At 39.5% G+C, this 17,298-nt stretch overlaps 1 protein-coding gene and 1 long non-coding RNA gene across 4 annotated transcripts in view; one reads left to right on the top strand and one right to left on the bottom strand.

Moving 5' to 3' along the window:
- itpr2 (inositol 1,4,5-trisphosphate receptor, type 2) overlaps positions 1–16,131 on the bottom strand; it is a 53,077-nt gene extending 36,946 nt beyond the window's left edge. For both annotated transcript variants that reach the window (XM_063901443.1, XM_063901453.1), the window contains exons 1-18: positions 15,753–16,131; positions 11,235–11,305; positions 10,842–10,960; positions 10,661–10,747; positions 9,561–9,719; positions 8,194–8,292; positions 7,547–7,630; positions 7,283–7,429; positions 6,440–6,535; positions 6,109–6,153; positions 4,108–4,259; positions 3,305–3,404; positions 3,059–3,219; positions 2,822–2,963; positions 2,018–2,176; positions 1,275–1,447; positions 625–744; positions 195–377 (exon numbers count right to left, since the gene is read on the bottom strand). In XM_063901443.1, coding sequence (XP_063757513.1) covers positions 195–377; positions 625–744; positions 1,275–1,447; positions 2,018–2,176; positions 2,822–2,963; positions 3,059–3,219; positions 3,305–3,404; positions 4,108–4,259; positions 6,109–6,153; positions 6,440–6,535; positions 7,283–7,429; positions 7,547–7,630; positions 8,194–8,292; positions 9,561–9,719; positions 10,661–10,747; positions 10,842–10,960; positions 11,235–11,305; positions 15,753–15,844 — 2,189 coding nt within the window. In that variant the 5' untranslated portion in view covers positions 15,845–16,131. The remainder of the gene's footprint in view (positions 1–194; positions 378–624; positions 745–1,274; positions 1,448–2,017; positions 2,177–2,821; positions 2,964–3,058; positions 3,220–3,304; positions 3,405–4,107; positions 4,260–6,108; positions 6,154–6,439; positions 6,536–7,282; positions 7,430–7,546; positions 7,631–8,193; positions 8,293–9,560; positions 9,720–10,660; positions 10,748–10,841; positions 10,961–11,234; positions 11,306–15,752) is intronic.
- LOC134876502 (uncharacterized) lies at positions 6,945–16,829 on the top strand. 2 transcript variants are annotated; one of them, XR_010167462.1, is made up of 4 exons: positions 6,945–7,075; positions 7,296–7,382; positions 8,204–8,375; positions 16,113–16,829. It is a non-coding gene; the product is annotated as an uncharacterized LOC134876502 (long non-coding RNA). The 2 variants fall into 2 exon arrangements; XR_010167461.1 differs by having other exon boundaries at positions 7,296–7,461.
- Positions 16,830–17,298: the final 469 nt, after the last annotated feature.

Raw genomic sequence — 17,298 nt, 5'->3', positions numbered from 1 at the left:
ACAAAAAGGTGTTATTTTGATTGTTATAATGCAATGCTAATAGTAGATTATCATGCCTCAAAAGTATGTTTATCATACATTATAGGCATAGAAAGGTATGTCTTTGTTTCAGCTAGTTTTACTTGTTTTTTGTTTTACTAGGGGATTGAAGGTGTAGCAAATAGAGGAAATAAAAGCAAGTATTCCAGCGTCACCTGTAATAGGTGACAATGTCTACATCCATCTTGTGGGTGCCCTTGGCATCCTGGGCCAGGTGGCGGATGGATTTTCCGTGAGGCTCCTTGTGGCTGTCAATCCAGTAGAGCCACACCTCCTCCTCCTCCACCTCCTCCTGCAGCAGAGAGGACTCCAGGGTGGTCTCGGTGTTGGGGATTAGTCTGTTGAGAGAAGGGAGGGCAAGGGAGAGAGAGTGACACAAAGCAGTTACTAGAAAAATTGCACAAATTACATTCTGACGTGAGGCTGCTGCTGAAAATATATTTTTCTCAACAGGGCCCTGGAGGAAACAGCACATGCTTGAGTGCGTACTGAATGTGCGTGTTTGTACATGTTGGAAAATGATGATCTGAACTGGAACGGATCAACTTGGATGTTTAAAAATAGATACCACAGGGTGTGACTCACTTGGTCTGGATGAGGATATCTGCGTTGGTGGGGTTCAGCATAAATTTACAGATTAGCTCCTGTGTGACGGGGATGGCAGTCTTGTTGGACACGCAGAGATCAGAAAGATAATCCAGGAATCTGAAAGAGCAGAGATGAATCACAATGTTTAACATCTCAAAACTCTTTATTATGACTTACAGTATGTAGTTTACAGTATATTCTTTATAAAGGAGCGGAACCACATTAACTGTGACACCTTACAATATATAATGACTCCATAAAACACAAAAAACACATTTATTTTATTTATTATTTGTTCTATCCTTTTAAATCCTTTCCTATTTTCCTAACATACTATTTAGGTATATTTTAGTGTTCAGTAAAAAAGATCATTGATATTGGATTAGCCAAAAAAGAAAACTGAACATTTGTAATTTCACAAAAGTAGAGGTAAGTAGGTAAAAGATGTACATGCTGCATTTGATTGTGCTGCACTATACTGTGTTCCTGTGTGAGTTGTCTGCTTCTGCTTCTTGAATTAACAAATTGCAACAAAAGCCATATGTATGACTTCTTAATTCCATGCACAGTACCAGATTTTTTGATATATTATATTGTTTAATTTTCCCGTCGGGTCATCTAATCTTCTTGAGGTGTACATGTCTGACCTGGGCTCTCTGTTGCGCCTCAGCAAGCTGACGAAGGTCTCGATCTCTTTGGCTGTGATGTGTTTTTCCAGCAGCTTGCGGTTGTTGCGCAGCAGGGCAGTGATTGTGTCCTCAGCCAAGATCTCATAACCCATCTGAGACTGCATGATTGAGAACTGTTTGGCTATATATTCCTACGTGAAGAGAGAACATTGGTTAGAAAAAAAAGATAGAAATCGTGGTAAATTGAAGTCGAGAGAAAAAAGTTGGGGAAATACAGAGAGCACAAAAAATATGCCAAATCACAATTTGTTCATTTCACCATCACCCACAGTGAACTTGTTAAACAAGATAACTTTATCATAAAAACGATAAACACAATGATTTAACAAGTTACACATAGTTAGATCTGAGAGCAGGCTGTCACACCCTGAGCCATTTAGCCACTTAACAGCTCAGCAGAAAAATGTTGTAAATGTTTTTGATTTTTTCTTGAGCCCACTTTAAAAGTTGTAAATATGGCATCAAGCCACAATAAATCACAAAACTTGTCATTAAATCATTTTTTTGTTCCACTATTGCATCCAGTGGCTGTGTGAGCACTACTCATGTTTCTTAATTAAAGCCATCTTAACAGCGTCTGTGGCAGTCGGCCAGAATATGTACTGATAGGCTCCCAGTCATAAGTCATCTCTCTGCCCGTGATAATGAGCATGTTAATGAGCCTGATGACAAACTCCATTATGTAGATGGCGGGAACCTGCCTGGTTCTTGCGATAGTCCTGTTGGGAGTGGCGGAGCACCCTATAGCAGAGTCTCAACATGTACTTGAAGTGAGCATAACGCTGGTCTCCCAGATCCTCCAGCTTAAGCATTGGACCGTCTCCCTGGTCTGTGAACGGAGCCTTCAGGATGCCAAAGATCTGGAAGAACAGAAAATCATATATTCTGATGATACATCAACCAAGAACCTAAAGGATTTAAATATTGAGAGTCTAAAACGTTAAAAACGCTGGATCCGCCAAAATAAGTGTATAATCCTAGCAAGAGATGAAATGGGCATTTTAATATTTTAATTTGCCCTGATGAATATTATTATTGTTTGTTTAAAGACTGGCCCCTAACAGGTCTCCTTTCATTTAGCAAAGGTAACCACCAGGCAATTCAAGTCAAGTGACCCCAATCTACAGACATTTGCAGGCTCTTTAACATCTTAAAAGGTCTAGTTAAAACATTGCAATGCAACATGGCGGAGTAGAAGACTCTACTGTATGTTGGTATAAAGAGCTAATTCTAAGGGATTCAAACTGCAACATCTCTTAGCTTCAGGTGATTTTACACAAATGGAAACATAGTTATGAATATTGTGATCCTTTAGTGCCAACAGAACCTCCATTATTCTACACACTGGCTGTTTATGGCCAATGTGTAGTTATTATAAAATATCACACAATGGAAATCTGATAACAACATTTTCACTTGGCATCACTGTCCTCAGTGAACTCGGTGTTAAACCTAAGATTAATATGCATTCTGTAAGGCAAGACAAGTGTGGTACTGTTGCTGACCTGGTCGAGGATGTTCTGTTCCCTCATGAGTTTCTGCCTCTCTCGGTTGGGATTGGAGGTCACCACAGAAAGAACATCCTGGCCGTTGTTTGGTACCACACACACAAAGAAAGCTAGGTCTTCCAGGAGCTTAGTCACAAACCTGAAATATATATGAAGGGCAAAAATAACATATGAGATCATAAAATATGCACATCATCTGGGGTCATCCGTGCCGTCATGCTCACGCCTCTGTACCTCCTCTCGTTCTGAGCGATGTTGCCGTACTGCAGCTTCCTCACAGTGGACTCCAGCACCTTGCTGGAATCGTTGGCAAAGTCCAAGTCTCTGACCTCGGACAGGGGAACAGATCTGATGGCAAAAGCCTCTTTGTCCTCTTTAGTAGAACAGGTGCCAATCTATTGTGACAGCCAAAAGAAATGTCTAAATAAGACACTCATATTTGTTTCACTTGTGAATGTGTTTGTGTGTGTGACTGTAGACCTTGAGCATGACCGGATGCTCCTCCTCTGCATCGATGGGGACGTTGGTGCTCGTCACCCAGGTGTTTGTGCACAGGTGCCTAAGTCTCACATATGAGTTTCTGAGGAAGGATTGGACAAAGCATTAACACCACATTGAGTTTAAGTTGATTGTATGTTTGCTGCTGTACTTGAACTAAAAAGTATCCATCTTTGCAAGTCCATTAGCTGCTAGCATGTCTTCCAGCATGGCATTGTTGGCATGTTGTTTGATCAGGACATACAGTAAATATCTTTGCACCTATGGAATTGTCATGAGATTTTGGTCCAGATACTTATGCTACCCTCAGGATAAATTGTAAAAACATTATTGTTCATATAATGTTTTAACTAGACACAACATCAAGTGAAAATTCAAATGTGTCCAAAAAACAGTATTGGTATTTATGACCAAATGCCATGCAAAGTAGCCCAGCAGCCTCAGCTGTCTTTTGTGTTGAAAAACTAATATGAAAATGGAAACCATTATGCATGCTGATATTCAGCATGATAGCATCGTCATGACAACGTGTTAGTATGTTAAAATAAGCACTTCACTGCGTGAATATTGTACGTACATCATGCCAATTAAATAAGAAACGCCCATTGGCTTCTATTCCAGGTCCAACTTTTTCCAGGAACAAGTGTCAGTTTATTTTGGATTGGAGTTAAAACCACTTGTGCTTTGTTTCGTGAACTGTGGTGAAAAATGTCCCCTGTGGATAAATCTACATCAGATGTAACTTGTTGTTGTTGTTGCTGTTACCCCGCATGTGAGGGACTGACCTGGGCACAAGGCAGTCAGCTCGCTGCAGGATGGTAGCATCCAGCTCAAACAGAGAGGCAATATCATTCCCATGGGGAACAGAAACCAGGGTGAAAGCAATCTTCTCTGCTGCTTGATGCTTCCTCTTGGAGAACAAAGTGTCTGTCTCATTCTGCAGGACACACACGCACACACAGATACACACAACCATGCACACATGCAGAGGAAGTAGAAATTAACATCTGTAGTTTAAAGCTTGAATGGCACAGACAGTTAAATCCTTCATCAATGCTCACACTGGATTATTTTCTCCCCTGACAATCTTTAAACATATCGCACTACATTTTCACTCCATTTCCAACACTATATTTCAAAACTGCATGCAGAAAGTGTTCAGATGAGTGTGTTTTAACTCTTGCATGTCAATGAATCTTGCTTTGAGCAGGCCCTGACTGCATCTCGCCATTACTTTAATCATTGGATATAATGAAAGTTGTTTTTCATTCATTATGATTGTGAGGTCTCATTTACTTTGTGTAAGAAATTGCTTATTTTGTTGATTAACCATCAACAATTTAAAAATGTATGTACAAATAGTCAATTAGTTAATAAATAAAAAAGGAATAATCAGATCACCTTTTTTCTGAAATCTAAACATTCCCTGGTTCAAGCCTCTCAAATGTACTGATTGGTCATATTTGACAGCAAATTTAACATCTTTGTTTTTGGTCTGCTGGTTGAGTAAAACGTATAACATAGGTACATTTTGACTTTGGAAACTAGCATGTTCGAAAAACTGATATATCAGAATAATCCCATTTCTAATAAAGAGATTCTGAAAAAAAGACATTTCCAGATTTTTTATAGCTGCAACAGTATTTGGTTAATAATTTTACACTAGTGCTTCGCAAATGAATAATAAACACACTACACTATAACAATGTTACAATAACTTCAAATATCGTACTCTCCACTAATGATTAATGGTGTAGTGCTAAAGGCAGTGTGCACAGCAGGGCGACACCTACTGTTGTTTTTGTGTCCAGCTCTAATGGGTCCAAATGTAAATCTGCACTCAAATATTTTAAATGTCTTCATAAATAATGTTGCTGAATAAAATAAATGACACTCACACATTTTGAGTATTAATAAGTTCAGTAATTCAAGGCTAAACACAGACATGTTTTCTTCCAAGTTAACATATCTTTCAACGCATAACCTGATAAATTGAGTCCAACTGTTGATAACATCTATAATTGAGAATGCACGGATGTGAGTCAAACTATTCCATCACACTAATTAGGTATCAAATTACAGATGCAGCCACAGAACCATGCCTCCTGTGTGTGGTGTGTTAGACACTGCAGTACGTAGGCTGCTACAGTCAGCGCTGTGCCGATGCAGCACATAATGGCGAGGGTTAATTTCTCCCACTGTTCTCTGCATGTCAATGGGAAGCTCCCTAGAGCTGCCTCCACACCTCAACTTCTCCATCCTCCCACTCCTCTCCCTCTTCCTCACCCCCTCCTCTGCTGGTGACTCACCCCACCAGCTTAGCACAGGCGAGTGGAGCAGAGCAGACAGCACGTCTGCCTCCCCTCCATCCCCCCTCGCAGGGCACCCCCACACCCAGACGTTATGTAAGGAGCCCCCTGTGTGTCTGAAATTCAGCATGTGCATGAGAAAGTGTGCGAGGCTGGCAGAGTTTGTGCAAGTGTTCCTCGTACTGCCAGAATACAAATGTGCAAGGTAGCTGAGAGCTGAAAGAAATTTCTAGATATAGATTCAGAGTTTGTTTGTGAGTGTCAGAGAACTGCTGCTATTGCATAACCAAAGAATGAGGAGACAAAGAAGTCCGACAGACAATGTTTAACTGCTGAGATAATTCCACTAAAACACTGGAGTAATCCCTCATTCTCTTTTGCAGTCATCACACTCATTGATAATGTGCACATTCTGTTAGTATTAGCCAGAGTTTGTTTGTGACTCTGCAGATGAATGTGCCTGTTTGACTGACTCACCTCTCCTTTGGGCTCCATCGTGTTGTCTTTGAATTCAGGGTTCGCCTGCAGAGAAAATGAAGGGGTGATTCGGTGACCTCAAATATTGAAAGCTCTGATGATAATCCTGCCATTATCATCCCCATCACCCCAGATCCAAACTATCCAACAGGAGATGGGTGATAGTAGCAATATCAATGGGAATACTGCCACCTACAGCATACCACCCGAAGTCTCCTTTAACTGCAACGTAGAGCCTCTCAGTTTAATAAAAAGGACTCAGACAGGCTGCTCTCTAATGAGCAAATAACAACAAGGCATGATTTAATGGGGGAAACATGTTTAAAGTCACCTCAGCTGCGAGGTAATTCCCAGTTGCCAGGTGTTTGAAGCGGAAGAGGCTGTTCCACTGACCGGCTCCACCTCTGCAGGGGTCATAGTGCACAACCTGGCATAGGAACACAAAAGAATGATAGTTACGCAGCTAGAAGCATCAGGTTTTGCTCTTTGTTTATTAAGTTTTCTGTGTTCTTCAAGTGTGTGGTACATTGTCCGTCTTCTTTATTGTATAACACTGCTTATTTAGTTTCTGGTTTTGTTAAGCACACACAGAAAAGCTCCTTATAGGATAGGATTTATTTAACACTAGATGGAGGATTACATTTTTTGGTTAATATACAGTTTTAGTTTAGTTAGAAAAGAGTTCCAGTTAATTCTGTCACTGTGGTTAGTCAGACTAAAAGTCACTTTGGGCCAAATACAACAGGCATTTCAGTTTGTTATACTGGCGCAACTTCATGTCAACAACTGATATGGTGACATAATTAGATACTGGCACACACAGTAGAGGCACAACAGGAACTTCAACTCACACTAGGGCAAGCTGATAAAGAGGAACATACAATACAATAGACAGTGAATCACACGGAACTAAAGGATTAAAAAGGCAGACAGCATGTAGTATCCAAGAGGAAATTGTCCTAAATAAGTAAGAAATGCTCCTATTAAAATGTATGTTATTTCAACTTAGCTGGACAAAATTTAGAATGTATCTGGCTTTAGCAAGGCCTTTGTTTGTAGATGTATGTTTGGTTGTTAGTCAAACTTCAACATTGCTTGACATTTCAAAAAGACATGAAAAAGCATCAATGTTTTTTAAATAAATGTCAGATGTTAATTCCTGTGTGCGTTTCACCTCGATCTCCCAGAGAGCCTTGGAGCTGGTGGCAGAGGTGGCAGACTGCCGCAGGGTGGTCCTGAGGAAGACGTGCTGCTGCTTCTTGTACTCATCACAGGTCAGAAACTTCTCCTGCTCGGCGTGAAAAAGCCTCACCACGTCTCCCTGACGGAGAACACGAGCAAAACATGAGAAAGGTTAAAAAATGACTGAGTAAAGTTGATGCTGTTCCGCTTTGAAAAAATATGAGGAAATAGATGTAAAAATGATATTGCAACAAACCCCCTTTAACACATCGTCTCTGTAGTCGCTGAACTTCATGAACAAGGTGACCTTCCAGCTGGTGTTACAGTTCACAGCATTAACCTGTAGCATGAAGAAAACACAACATAAAACATGTTTTTTTAATCACACACATCTGTTGAAATCCATGTGACAAATAATGTTTAACGATTTCAACCAGTTTAGGAACCAGGACAAAATATAATAATATTGAAAACTATTTAGATAACTTCAGCTGTTTGTTGAAATTGAGTTTATTGATCATAAATCATGAAGACCACAATATATAAAAAACTGCTTAGATTTTTTCAGTTTCCTGCCGATACTTGTTGCTGAGTTTCATTCATTCTACATTCATTTTTCTTTTTTTGTACTCAAAGAATAGTTTGATTGCTCTGTCTTTTTCACATACCACTACAACAATTGCTTTGGGTTCATGCCTTCTTTTTTATCTGTTTAGTATTTTTTATGATGTATTGACACTTGGCACGGCTAAATGTGACATTTTAGAGTATTTTGTTGAACTTTTAAGAAAAAAAGGTTGATAAACTACTGCAAAAAGACAAACGATGGGTATTTTGTGGTAAAACTGAATACATCTCTATGTTTTAGCCCGTATAAAAACAATATAGATGAAATAGTCGAACCTCTTTGCAGCCGAGGTTGTCCAGCAATTCGATGTTGCTTGCATGGAGAGGCTGCCCTGCGTTCACCGGCATCAGCACCACCTTGTCTCCAACCACCACCTTCAACACGAAAAGAAACAGCAGTCATATCGCAGCACAGGAGGAGACACAGGCTGGTAAACTTGATCAAGTTTTCAAATCAAGTAAGTAAGAATGTGTCCATGCAAGGGGCTAGTCTAAAGTCTGCAAACATCCCCTGATTTAAAATAAAAAACAAAAAGGTGATATGTGCAGCAGCAACAGGCTGAGCTTCACATGAGTGAGTTGTTTGTGGTGGGTCTTGGTGACATGGCAAAAATCCTCTATCATCATACAGGTAATGTCCAATTATGATAACAGTATACATCAAGGTAAAGCATGTTTTATGGGAATTTAATAAATATATTTATGAGTATGTTTTCTAAATTAATGAAAAACTTTGGGCAAAATTAATAAAAAAAGTTTCTAATGAAATTAAATTAAATAAACAAACATTCATACTGTATGTATTCACATTTTCTTAGTTACTGTACATTGAATTGATAAGTATTGTTTAGTCTAATCAATAAAAACTAAAACCTCAATCTTAAAATGACATTCCTTTAAAATATTGTCTCAATAATAGAATAGCGTTAGTATGTGTGCTATTTGTTCATTTAGACAACATAATTGTGTACCACAATATCTAGATAGATGATTTTATCTCGCTACAATTCCATTAAAAGACGATAAACTATCATATTGAATAATTGCCAGCCCTTGTTCACAGCGAACAATTTTAGCATACCGTGTTGAGAGGACATGAATGCAGCACACGGAGGTACACTGCCTGTCATTGTATCATCAGTTGCACAATGCATGCCCTCTTACCAAATCCAAGTTATAAAAGAGTCCTCACAGTATCTTATGTTAACCGGCCACATGCAAGCAAACTGTGGCTTCAGAGAGTATTTTCCAACAATGTGCTTGGATATTTAAAAACATTAAAAAAAATACGAAGCAGCATCAGTGACATTCAGTGGATAGAAAGTAACAACCAACTGGATGCTTTAAAGCTCATCCTAAGGGTCTAACATGCAATGGGAAAGTTGGTGGGTCCATGCTTTTGACATGATCCTTTTTCTTATCTAATAATGCACAAACACCATGCACAATCAGGAGCAATACCTTTAACCATAGGATGCTAAAGCCAAAAGGAGGAAGGACAAAATCAGAAATGTTACAGGGACAGGATGAACAATGAAATGACAGGATGAAAAAGTCAGACATCTGCCCTACTTATAACAGAGAGGAATGCTAAGTTGATGAACAGTATTCTGTGTCAGAAGTAATGTGAAAGGGGAGCCTACATTATCTCCTTCGCTGCGGAGCTTCCAGAAGGGCTGAATGTAGAACCAGGAACCCTCGTTTCCAGCCGCGTCCAAAAAAACCCGCATGGCGTTCTTTTCCAGCAAAGCAGGGAGACGCTTGTTCACCGTCAGGTACTTATTGCTTTTAATGTGCAGGAGCTGAGACAGAAGAGTCACAGTGATTAAATACTGCAACAAGATTGGTGGAGGAAGTACTCGACTCGTTAAGTAAATGACTCATACAACACTGAAGAAATACTCTTAATACACCATTAAGAGTTCAAAAAAATGTTTAAAAAATGAATATGAATTATCCAAACAATTTAGAGGAAAAGCAGCAAATACTAAGATTTGAGAAGCTCGGACTATAACATGTTTGACACTGACATACAACTGACTTATATACTGACTCATACACATATCATCAACTCATAGATTAATCAATTAATCAGCTACTTGTGTCAGCTCTACCTGAATATACTATAAGTTTAAATCCATGAGAAAGCACAATATTTCATAAGGTTTTCATGCATTTCAATATGTAGCAACAGCTGTTAAAGCTATGAAATACTTGAAGTCTGTTCAAAAGTTAAATATTTCTCTCTGAATTGCAGTAGGGTTGAAGTACAAAGTGAAATGTACAAGGTTAAGAGAAGATTTCCTTTCTGGGAAAAACAGAGGTATATTCTAACTTCAACGTAACTTTTTGTTGGATTTAAAACAGTTTGTTCAGTATTATATTGTATATGGCCACAAGTCTGGGTTTTACCACACAATACATGGCCCTATTCCATTTAATAAACAGGAGCTATGTTATAGTGAATCCTAGCAAATTCTCTGTACAAAAAGGCGTGTTGAAGGAACAAAGGAGACTGCCTTGAAAGCCTTTTGCAACAGCAGTACATTTGCTGCTTTTCAAATAAACTTGTAAAACAAGAGTTTCGCTATCAGTCACAGTCATGGTAGACTCTTTCAAACTCACTGAGGTATCAGGGATTGGGTGACAGTAACACAACCTTGGTAAACAAGAAAACCTAAACAAGGCTCTGGATTGAAGACAGTGTGACGCCAGAAGTCTTTGCTGAGGAGATGGGCTGTACCTGGATGACATTACTGTATTTCACAACTTCTCCAAGGAGCTTCTTGTTCTCAGAGTCGTTCTGCTTCTGCTCCAGCTCTGCGGCATGCTGTGTAATGACACAGAAATGTACTTAAGCTTTTGTGTGCAAATTAAAATTTGAGATCAGATGTAAATGTAATAAACAACTGTGAAAGATTTACCTGTAATTTCTTAAACAGGTCTCCCTGTGTGTTGTTGTTTCCTTGTTTCCCTTGTTTGGCCTTTCGGAACTGCTTTTGGGCCGAATATCTGTTCATGGGACACACTTTGAAGAGGCAATCTGCAGAGGAGGAGAAGCATTAAGGCACGCACTCTCTGTGGGTCAGGTTAAGCGCCACTAAAGTTTCTTAATGTGGTATAGCAGCATTTCTTAGGTTAAAGGTCATTTACCCACCATAGTTATTTAGACTTGCTTTTAAACATACAAGCTTCTCAAAAACCCCAATGTTGTGTTTAACAACATTGAGAGCAAATGTTCAGGTCAGCCTTGAAGAGTGTGTGTGTGTTTGTGGATGTAACCTCGAAACCAGCATGAATAGTATTTTTCTACAAACCTCTGAACTTTTTGGGCGGGTTGGCCAGGTCTCCAGCATCAGGCTGGACCACACACCTGTCATCAACAAGCCTGCAGAGAAGAGGAAGCAAGTATAGAATTAAACCACTATAATATATTCATATCTAAACCTTCATGCAATGGTTCCACTGGCCAGTAAATCACTCGCCTTGAAAACAAAGATGTGTACTGTACACCGCAGTCTGCTAGTGGGATCACAGTCAAATGCAAATACAAAATGCAGAGTCCCAGACTCTAATAAAGCAGAACATTTGAATATGTAGCTCGAAACCACTCTTGCTCAACAGTTGAGTAGCCACCTGCAGGATGAAAAGCTCAGCTGGCAACAGAAGAAAGAGCAATGGCTCTGCTCACCATCACATCCACCTCCCCAGAGTTCTCCCAGTATCTGGACCGAGCTCATTTCATTTAACTTGACTCTGATCTCTGCTTAGCAACCCAGCAGGGAGATTTGCTCAGTGTACAGGTTGTATGGGGAAAGACAAACCGAGTGAAGGATGTAATGATAATAATAGTGCAGAGTGAAAGACTGATAAAGAATAAATCTAATTATTAGGTCTGTGAATCTTGCTGTATCTTACAATAAGTTTCAAAACAATTGAGGATTCAAAATCGGTTATCTATTTGGTATATAGGGGTGCTGATTTCATGATCTACTGCAGTCCAATGTGGGCGAACAAAGGGGTAAAGAAAACGTCAAATTAATTAATGCTACAATTTCACGAATTGGTAAGGAAAAGGTTGTAGTGTTTCAAAATGACGGTTAAAGATTTTTTTGTAAATTGAAGGCAAAGCCTACAGTAAGCTATCGAGCTGCAGTGGGCTGAAGAGGATGCATGTGGTTTCTGTGCAAGTTTGATTAGAGGACATAAGAGTGATGTCATCAAGTTAACTGCCACGCCTCCCACATCCTAACCTTTTCTTTCTTTTTTTTCTTATGACTGACAATTTTACACACTAGTGATGTTTCATTGACAGGTCCAGTAATGCTCTGCATGTAGGTGAAATTCACACGCTGGATTCAATTCAGTTAATTTTTTATCTGATGACAGATACCAAGAGAAACCAGAAGAGCTGACAGGATTGCATGAAAGCTGCAGAAGTGGCTGTGCCAAGTGTTGCCAACAGTTGTTGGTATTCATTTCAAAAAACAACAACATGTATTCATACGTCACATTACATCATACATCAGTGGGACTGGTTTGTAATTGGACACTCTCCCAGATCCTTATCTGGAATATGAAACCCTGGTTTAGAAATGGCTTTGTGAAAAAAATTACGTAGAACAAAATCAATTTCAGGCACCTACTGTATGTCAAGTGCACATTGAGAAGACTCAGGGTGAATGGGCAAACATGGAAAACCGAGTGAGATCACTAGGAAAATACCTAAAAAATGAAAGTGATGACAGACGGGGAATTTTGTCAGGTGTGCATTAACTTTGTACAACTAATCATTTCTGTAAAAATTAATGATTTTTTCTGGGTCGTCTTTTCCGTTTCATTTTTATTTATTGCCTAATTTGGTCTGAGAGTAACACTAAGCCTCCTTCAGGAAATAATTTGTTTTAATTTCAAGACAAGGAACAACCTGTGAAAGTGAGATAAGCTGGTGTAACACTTTTTTTGAGAGTAAGGTTTGATTCATGTTTGGACAAGTAGTTCTGTGAGAGCAAGGGTAATAGGGTTTTTCTAAGCTTTGCTAAAAAAGCCTTCTGGGACTGTAACACTGCAGAAAATGGATGTAACTTACACTTGCTGGGATATATTCTATGACATAAGCTATACATTTCTGTCAAAACCCCATATCATCCCATTCCACTTTTCCCCTTCGCACCAAGGCTGAGGTGCACAAAAACATCCATTCATCCCGTCCACTGAGGAGAAACATAATGCAATGCACAATTCCTCCAATTCATACAAAGCTGGCAGCTCTGCTGAAGTGAGCTGAGCCATTCCCTATTTATGCCATGGCACTTGATCAGTGTCAATCCACAGGCCGTGTACGGTTTCCACCGACTCAATATCAGAGTTACATCTTAATAAGATAAGATGTACCTTTATTAATCCCCGTGGGGAAATTCAGTACAGAATAAGAATGAAAAACAGGACAGTGAATGAGTAATGAGCAGTAATGAGACACAATAGAGCCCAACAGGAAGCAGAATCAAGTGCTAAATGGCTAAACAGGAAGAAAATACTCTGGATAGGTCCCTCAAGCTCATAAATAAGTAACCTTCAGTATGCAGAGAGCTGGGCTTTAGTTCAAACAGAGAGGCTTTGACGGTGTCGGACTCTCACAGCCAACACTAGAGTTTGCTCCGTAACTAAGTTATACATGAACCAATGATAGCAGGCTGGACATAGAGAAGCTCATTTTAGCTCCATTGCTTGTGTCGAGACAACAAGGCACAGAAAATAAAGCATGTAATGCAGAGCAGCAGGTCGTATGCTAGTTCTGTCAAGCATTTTCCAGTGAAAAAACTATAGGCAACTGAAAAATGACTCATCGGTGAAAAAACTGCGAAATTTCACAACCAATGCCAGTTATTGCATGTTTCAACGTGCTGATAAAGTGACCCAGTAATCTAATTGAGTCACACACTTCCTAGCTAAATGTTTCCTGCCATTATTTCACTGTTTATCGGGTATATAAATCAATGGGGAAATTATTTTAATCATTTTTACACTTAGATAATTGAAGAAAAATGGTTGTGTCTGTGTCTTATGATGCATCTCTTATCTATCTGTTTTGCCAAATGACCTTAAAAAGGAAAGTCAAAGTTTATTTAGCTTTCAAATGTTTGCAATGTAAGGTGTGTGAGGAACTAGCAGATTTAATGTTATCCAAAGCAAATAAGGGCATGTAAGGCCTAGGTTACATTGTGCTCACAGGGGCCGTGGTTCCTGCTCGGTCTGACGCTCGTTCTCTGGGCCTTGATAAAATACTCAGCGCTCCTGTCACACTACATGAGTTATTGAAAGGCTGATAAGAGTTTGTCGGCTTTGGCCCACAACAACATGAGCTGTGAACAATCACCGCTGTGCATGTTCGCTTTTTTAAATTTATAGCCCCTTTGCTGCTTGCATTTGCGTAGGCCTGTACAGTTAAGGGAGACTTTCAGCAAAATAAAGTAAGGATAGCTGTGTGCACTCCTGCAGATAATGAGGCCAGGGACATTGTTGCTTACAAACAGGTTGTTAGTAAAAGGTGCTAACATGTTTCAGCTGCCATTTGCCCTGAGACCTCTACTTGTGTTGATCCTCTGCAGCACATGGCATTAAAGAGATGTTTTAACTTCAAATACTGACATCTGTTCTGAAGGTTTGGTTTTGTATGAGAAATTTAAAGGAAGAAACAAGAAAGAGAGCAAGGAGGTGGGTGGGGCACATTCATTCCTCAGGGCAGGTCTATCTATCCAGGGTTGTTCTGCACGAAAAGAGGTCAGAGAGCACCGGGTACCAGGAGGTATTTCACCTTAAGGTGACACAGACCAGGAAGAACTACAGCCTAACACTGCTGGTGGAAAGTTTCTTTTTTTTGCACTGAAGTGTAGACGACACAATGAAAGCAGCTTCCATTACACCTACACACAACCTGACAACAAACAGTATGACATACAGGCAACTGAAAGAACAAAAACTCCTATCACTATTCAAAGCAGTGTTAAGATCTTAATCATTGAAGTGAAGGGACGTCTGCTTGGATACCCTAATCATACACTAAATATGTCTATGAGCAGTGAGCTAGTATTAGACTGAAGAGAACTTCATAAAATGCAAAGATGGGCAAAAATGGGGTCTGAAAAATTATTCTTTCTTGCCCCATTACTTATCTTGGGACCCCAGGTTGGTCACCAATGTTTTAAATAATGGATGATTATGGAAGCAAACTCCAAGTCTCTCTCTCCTAAATCAATCTCTTTTAAATTGGACTGCTTCACTACATGGAGATCACAGACACCTCAAAGTGTGTGCAACACTCATCAAGTGTTTTCTTAGCGTTATACACTCACATGCAGACACAATCCTTTTGCAAAGCTCTCAAATAAACGGCTCTGAGTATTGTATGGTGATATATGAGGTTCTACATAACTCAAAGCTGCAGGTGAGGAGGAGTAAGCAACATACCTCTTTCTCCTAACTTCAACTGAATTAAATAAAGTGTTACCCCATGGTACCCCCTTAAGTCCCCTACTTTGGGTTCCAGAACAAATTAAAATCTGAGTGTAACCATTACCAGAAGTGTACCTGGACAACACGCTGCTTTGCATTCCTGTTTCATTTGCGTAAACGTGAAGAGTTTCCTGAGAAGTAGCAGTTTGCGCTGACAGGCCTCCGCCACAAGTCTCACATTAACTTTTGACTTGTTAGTTTGCAGGGAACGCGGATAGAGAGAAGCTTAGGTGGTGTCAAAGTGAAAGTATTAAAGGTGTGAGGATTAATCTATAAGGAGTCCCCTGTGAGTAGAAAGTGAGAGAAACACGGGAGGAACATACCCTAAAGTACTGATGAAGCCATTCACCGAGCCCTCCGCGTAAAGAGACACAATGTCTCCAATGTGAAGAAAACTGGACCTGTGCTCTGACATTTTGTTTCACTGAACAAACGATTTAGTATTGTCCCGGTTTCTCCATTTAAAAACGCCTAGCGCTACTTCTCTTCGGGTGAAGTAATCCGCACGTTACATGGGCTTTGGTTCAGCAGCAGTCTTCAGATTCACCCTCATTCTTCTAGATTTACACTCCTGCAAGACGACCGAGTGGGCAAAAGACCAAAACTGCAAACAAATGTTAGCGTTTTTTGAAGACAGCGTTGTGTTTTGAGACTTATTCAAGTTCTTCCTGTATGTCACACAGACCGGAGGGTGCTCGTCTTCACATCCACTTCAGGGGGAGGAGACTGCTGCTGTCAGGCTCCGAGAAAATTCCGCTCAATCACAGGTTTCGGTTTTTATTCGGAGCAGGCCCTCCAAAAAGTCATTAACATATATATGCCCTTTTCCCTATAGCTGTATTGTTTCAGAAGATCAAAGTGTATTATAAAGTTTGCCTAACAGGCTACCTACGTTTTGATTATATTAAAATACTGCACGATAAGAAGTGTGAATGTATGGACATAAACATTACTCAATAGTGAGTTCACTTTTTTCAAACTGTTATAAATGAACAATACAAAACAAGTTAAGTTGGACTATAATGTGGATCTATTAGTATTGCTTTGACACAACTTTTCCAATGCTATGACCACATCTCGGAAATTTCCTTGACTGTTTTCTTACTCAAACTTAACCACCACTAAATTTATACACACTCCATTTGCACACGTTAACAAACTTTTGTTAGCAGAGTTATAATTCACAACATGACATAAATTTGGATCAGGCATGCAAAAAAAATATTTCCTAGCAGTAGGCCTACAAAGAGAGGACAAACAGTGGAATGTGGATGATCACTTGTGGCCAAATGCAGAAGACATGGTTCACTAGCACTGTTATATATCCAAGTAAGTTTCATTCTGTGCACTTGTTTTGCAAAAAAGGCATAAATAAAGGCAAATAAACGTAATAAAACATTTTTGCAGCATTTCTTATTATTGTTTGAGAAATATAATGACTTTCAACACAATCCTGCAATACATTTCTTCTTATGGAATCTGTTTTTTGTTTAAAAAAATATGTGAAATGGGTGACAAAGTGTAACTGTGCGGCCAGTGTCCCCCTACCATAAATAGTGTCTCTGAATGTGTGATTTGATCAACTGTTCAGGGCAGAAAAGGGAAAACTGTCCAATATTTCTACAGTGGAACGCCACATGTATACCTTTAGTTATACACTAAATATTTAATAAAAAAACAACAACAACAAAGATAAGAAATGATAAAGTAATCCCCAAAATGTATGCAAACTTATATCAGAGCTTTGATTTTTACCCCACTCCTATCAGTAGTCCAACCCCCTCAGATGTATCTTGTGATACCCTGGAGGGGCCCGGCCTTAAGGTTGGGAACCACTGTAGTAAAATAATAAATTCAGATATTAAAATA

Source organism: Eleginops maclovinus, chromosome 2 (assembly GCF_036324505.1).
Source record: "Eleginops maclovinus isolate JMC-PN-2008 ecotype Puerto Natales chromosome 2, JC_Emac_rtc_rv5, whole genome shotgun sequence".
Classification (NCBI taxonomy): domain Eukaryota; kingdom Metazoa; phylum Chordata; class Actinopteri; order Perciformes; family Eleginopidae; genus Eleginops; species Eleginops maclovinus.
Note: the sequence above shows the minus strand (reverse complement) of the source record. Positions and strands in the feature narration are given on the sequence as shown.